We start from the raw sequence: 6,000 nt of genomic DNA on the forward strand, positions 1-6,000 counted from the left end.
TGAGACTGTGTAATATGTGTTAAAATCAGTCTGAGCAGAAAGCCCAAAGTATCAAAATGCCCACCTTTTACAAACTGCTTTCTTTATATTAACTTCTTCCTATTAGCTTCTTAATGTGACCCCCTTTAATTCTATTTTTTAAAAAATCTTTAAAAACTATAGTGTTTTCCTCTAGTGATTACAGATATAATCTATAATTGCCCTTGTTGTATAAAATAACCCTTAGAACTCCTAAAACTCTTCCTGTCATGTGTTGATATAACTTATATCTATCCTGTTAGATAGCTTTTAATGTAGAAAACATAGAATAATCATGTGATCTGTAGCCATATTTCAAGATGTGTTCTCCACAGGTCTTTGCAACATTACTATGCAAAGGCCATTCCAAAATGTGCCCTGTTGCGATATCAATGAAAAACTTTTTTATAATAAGCGGGTAGCTTTTTATCCAGAAAGTGTTAAATGAGTAGAATTTTCTTATGCATATTTCTATTAAATGTGGGTTTAAAGCTTGTTTCCTGGAACATTTACTTATAGACAGAAAACGTGTATGAAGGTGCAGCCAGCCTAGGGCATCAGTACCAACCCCCTTCCTAACCACAGACTTTGGAGTAAAACCTGTATTAGAATCTTGGTTGCATGAGGTAATAATAGTGACCTTAATTAACATCTCTGAGCCTTAGCTTTCTGGTCAGTAAAACTTGGCAATTAAAACATTTTCCTTTTAAGATTATGGTGAGAATTAAATACACTACATTTGCAAAACAGTTGGCCAATCCAGATAATCAATAAATGTTCGTCCCCCTCACAGAAAATCTTATCTAAATGCATTTGCTGCCTGATTGAAATTCACTCAAAATGTGAAGCACTTTTTAGAAAAATACAGTCTACCTAATTAACCATCCGTGGATTATATGACATATTTCTATGAAAAACCGTCCTCTCCTTTCTGTCATTGTCAGTTAGTGTAGTCACGAAAGATAAACTTGTCTGTCAGCTATGAGACACTAAGCTCTCATTCAACCATAAACAAATTAGTGGGGCAAATTGAATCACTAAGTACCTTTTTCAAGTTCATTAATAACATACTCTGTTACTTAATACAGTCCCGTTTTCTTCTGTTTCAGAGTGGAAAGTCGAAATGAAATGGGGCAGCACATCCATTGCTACGTTGCAGCTCTTGCTGCGCATACAGCTTTTCTGGAACAACCCAAGAGCTTTCGCCCTTCCCAGTGGATAAAAGAACATAGTGAAAGACAGTCTTTGAACAGAAATAGCCTTCGTCGCCAAAATCTTACCAGGGATTGCCACTCTAGGCAAGTCAAGCACAATGGCTGGGCTGTCCATCAGCCCTGCCCCCGTCAGTACAATTACTAAGAATTTCAAGATTGGTTGGATTCTCTTGGTTTGTTTATATGTGTGTGGACGGACGCGTGTGGACGGACAATGAAGATGCTGTTTCTTTACAGCCAACTGATGACCAATCACATAGTTTTATCGATGTGTTTAGACACTATCTTGAAAACCAGATTTACATGCTGTATATCACATAATGCCTTGCTTTTAACACTTTTTTGTAAATTTTTTCAGAATATTTTTGGAAACATATCAATACAGTTACAGTGTTTGGTGTTTGGGGATGTCTTTAAATCTATTAAGGTGTACATGAGTTCGCATTCTAAAGACATTTCTTCCCAAGTATGAGAATAGGCATCTTTCAATTTCATTTTATTTTGTATTACTTAATCAATATTTTGAGTAAGCAAGAATTTATTCTCAGGGTCAGCCATACACTTTATTGACCAGTACTTGATAATCTTTTCTGTATATAACGAATACATTTTTACACACTAACATGAGCATTAACAGGTGATAGTTGCCATAGATATAATGGAATTATGGCTGAACTTTCTCTTGAAAGAAAACTTGATACATTTCTGTGTATATAGGTTTGTGGTTTTTTTTTTTTTGTTTGTTTGGTTGGTTGGTTGTTTTGTTTTATTTTGTTTTGTTTTCCAGATTAGCCATGCAGTTCATTTTGGAATTCAGGTACATTAAGTATTAGTGAACAGTGCATTCAGTAATTCTGACGTGACTGTGTGACGTGGTACAGAGATCATGGGACAAAAGCACTTGTCTCCCACGCAGCGGGATTCAGTTAGACCTGTGAAATTGTTTTTGGAGAAATGTACATCTACAACATACCCGTTAGTCCACTATTTAACTTGTGTGGAGTCTTTCCTGTCAGCTCTGCCCACTTGCCACCTCCTGTCAGCCGTCGACTCAGAAGTACTCGTCCAGGCACTTTAGTGACTTCTTATTTATGACTGTCCAAGGGAAAAGAAGTAGATTTTGTATTTCTGATGCAGTGATCCATCCTCTGCCATGGACCTGTCCTGTGAGGCCGAGGAGGGATTCCCGGTGACATCCTGTCCTCGCATCCAAATGAAGAGTGATGGGTTGGAGCCCTTGTTTTTGTAACTGGGGCTACAGGCAGAATCTTTAACCACTTTGGCCTCTATTTCCTCCACCAATGGGGTTAGTAGTAGTATTTACCTTCCTCACCGTTGTCGTGCGGACTGTGTACTGATGGGAACGGGGCTGTCCAGAGCTGAACCTTGTGTGAAATTCCAAGGGCCTCTCTACTGAATCTAATGATAGGGATGGGGGGAGGGGGCCTGTGGCGGTGTTCTGCCACAGCTGTTCTTCAGAGTGTTGGTGCTAACGAGGCCGGCGTTCAGGGCTCGATTCACACGAGGCCAGTTAACACACAGAAACTCTGTTTTGTACCTCCAGCCAGTCACTTTATTTCTTAGCAGTTGTGATGGGTTTTGCTGAGCCATCCACATTCACCAGTTTCCTCTGTAACTAAAACATACACAATCCAAAGCATATTCTACTGTCAGATCAGTAGTATCACCTTTGCAATCAAATAGCTTATGTTTCCATCTCTTCTGCAACCTTAATAAGTACATGTCTATATAAGGTTTTCAAGGGAAAAAGCATATAGTTATGTGAAGTATTATATTTTTCAGTAACCCTGTAACAGTTCGGTGCAGGGAACTATGGGAGACTTTTTCTTTTTCTTTTTTTTTAACCTACGTAAAGAGCTGTGCTCTTTTCTGCCTAGACTGGGATGTTTGGGGTCAGAAGAGGTTAAATAGCTTCATGAGATGGTGGTAGTAGCTGGTCCTTCCACTGGCCGTGATGAAGTGCCAGGAATGTCTTACATCTGCCTTCTCTCCTTACTCCCGTTCCATTTCGACTACCCCTTTATTTATTTGTTTTCTAATGAGGGGCCAAGTCTGTAAAGTTTTGTCAAACTGAGCTAGAAGTTACTTTGTTACTATTTGTGTTTACGAGAGCTGAGTGGTTAAGATAAAGTTTTCATGAAGGTGTGTACTTTTACACCGTATCTGTTCTAGGGCCATATGTCGGTAACTTGAAAATAGACCAGCTAAATGTTTTCTGGATGTAAGCCTCTGAATACATGGGGGGGTCTCTTTTTTTCATATATTACATGCAATTTGTTAGTACCTCACAAGCTACCGAAGTTCAGCCATGAGAATATGTTTGGCAGCGTGAACAGATTTGTATATAAAATAGCAATGGTTTTGGGGGTTTTTTACTATTATTTTTTCAAATTTCCTGATACCTGAAAATACGTCTCTATCTGTTACTGACTTTTTTGTTTGCCTTATCGAGACCTAGTTTTTTATGGTTTATACCTGGGAAGCAACACTTTCAGTCTTGGGGATGTTTTCTTAGGCTAACCAAGCCATCTGTCCTATCAGACTGTGGTTTTTATATCAATATCTAAGGTTTCTGCCTGAAATTGGCACATGTTAGAACTGAAGAAAGTGGTTACACAATTCATTTGAAGTTCTTGATCATTAGATGTTTGTTAGGCATCTCTGTGTGAGACACAAGACCAATAATAACAGAAGGATGTTGACCTGCTAAATATTCTTTGAAACATGGCCAAAATGCAATTTATTATAAGGTAATTATTATTTCTGTTGTTGTAAATATTAGTGGTTTACAATATGCTTTTGTGCATATTTATTAAAACTTTAAGCAATGAGAAATCAGACCCCTCTGAATTTAGTGTTCTGATGGTTTCTAGACTGATAATATGGAATGTTACTTGGAAAAAGTTTGGACTGTATGGTGCACACAAGCAGTGCTTCATGAATGAGCTTCTTAGTTTTTAAAAATGCACCATGTTTCTCAAAGTTTGTGTTTTTGTTAATAAAACATTTTATAATGTATTTTCCATGTTTTACTTTTTCTTTCTCAACTATATATTGCACTGTAAGGTGAACACAAACCATCCATTATTTATCATCTGTGGCAATGCATTTATATGGTTGGGTGGGTGGGGAATTTTTTGCAGAAGGTGCACAGTGATTGAATTTTTGACTTTCTACTCCGGTGAGTTTTTTCTACATTAATTTCCTGGACATTTTCCCAGTTCCCAGGTAGTCTGTGTATCAGAACGTTGATTCTAGTGAGAAGACAGTTTCCTTAAAACTTGAGAGGGCCGTTCAGCATCGCCTATTGATTTTACTTCTAAGATCTGTGCAGTACACTGGTTTGTCATCTGTACACCTTCACTGAATCTGAGTGTCTTTGCTATTTCTCTTCCTCCTCAAGGAAAGATACTGTCTTTCTATACTCTTCGATAAAAAGAGCAGAAGAGAGTATCTTTCTTATTCTCATTTTCTTTTAATTGGAAACAAAAGAAAGCAAAAATTTAAAAATGAAGGATTCCAACTGGAAGATAGACATTTAAGTTTAAATGGATTAGTGGAGAATGTTTAAGAGTTTCCAGGTAGTTTTGTTTTTAGAATCAGTAAAAAGACTGCTCCTGATACTGGAGATACTAGCATATGCTTGTAATGTTACCTTGAAGTTATCTTTTATTTTATCAGGCCCATTCATACTTGTTAAATTCTTTTAGAAGTCCAGCTACTCTCTCGGATGGCTTCACTGCCATCAGCTGTGTTGATGCATTATAAATGGCATCCTTATCTACTTATTGTAATGCTTAAAATTTTATATGAAATGCTTTATTTAGAAAACTTGCCTAATCCAGTGGTGTCAGCCTTGCCATATACCACTTTGCCTTGAAATATGACCCCAGTTACAGTGGTTTGGGGGTGGAGAAAGAGGTACTAGAAAGCATACAGATAAAGACCTCTTTTTTCTGTTTGCAACAGTATCCTTTCTGTGGGAAGAGATGTTACTATTCAAAGGAAGGCAGCTTAAGTGGATGTTTTGTATATCATTTAGAATTTTCCTTACAACATATTTTTTTAATTGTATGATTATTAAATGCTCCATTTAGCTCTGTATTTGCCTGAAGTTTTAATATTTGTTTTCTAGGTGGTCTTCTTAAAAACCAAATCAGGACTTGGGGAGTTCGATGTGTGTGTATCCAGGCTTGATGTGTATGAGTGGTTTTGCTTGCTTTTTGGTTGTTTTCCTCCAGAGGTTTGGAATTTTAATCAATAATTGTGTGTGTGTGGGTGTGTGTGTGTGTAAGTGGTGTGGGGTTTCTTCTCAAGTATAATTGTGAACACACTTGCTTTACAAGGGCAGGGCATCAGTTTTAGAGACTGAAGAGTATTGTAGATTGTACTATGTGCCTTCTCCATGTATTTCTGGACATAAAATTTTTTTCAACTTGAAAACTCAAAAGGGACATTTGGTTGGATTATATACTGTACATCATCTATGCATAAATGGCAGCTTGTTTTCTTGAGCCACTATCTAAATTTTTTTCTGTTTTTATAGAATTTTTTATACTGATTGGTTCATAGATGGTCAGTTTTTTACACAGACTAAACAATACAGCACTTTGCCAAAAATAAGTGTAGCATGGCTTAAACATTGTGTATTAACACCAGTTCTTTGTATTTGGGTTCAGTGGTGCATTTTGCACTACTTAAGTTGTGGTTTTTAATCTGTCAATAAATAAAATGTTCTTTAACTTCA

At 37.0% G+C, this 6,000-nt stretch overlaps 1 protein-coding gene across 9 annotated transcripts in view; it reads left to right on the top strand.

Moving 5' to 3' along the window:
* TP53INP1 (tumor protein p53 inducible nuclear protein 1) overlaps nt 1–6,000 on the top strand; it is a 29,341-nt gene extending 23,341 nt beyond the window's left edge. For all 9 annotated transcript variants that reach the window (XM_082722849.1, XM_082722855.1, XM_082722851.1 and 6 more), the window contains one exon: nt 1,128–6,000. In XM_082722849.1, the coding sequence (XP_082578975.1) occupies nt 1,128–1,377 (250 nt within the window). In that variant the 3' untranslated portion in view covers nt 1,378–6,000. The remainder of the gene's footprint in view (nt 1–1,127) is intronic.

This window comes from Mustela nivalis (genome assembly GCF_964662115.1).
Source record: "Mustela nivalis genome assembly, chromosome: 2".
Lineage (NCBI taxonomy): Eukaryota > Metazoa > Chordata > Mammalia > Carnivora > Mustelidae > Mustela > Mustela nivalis.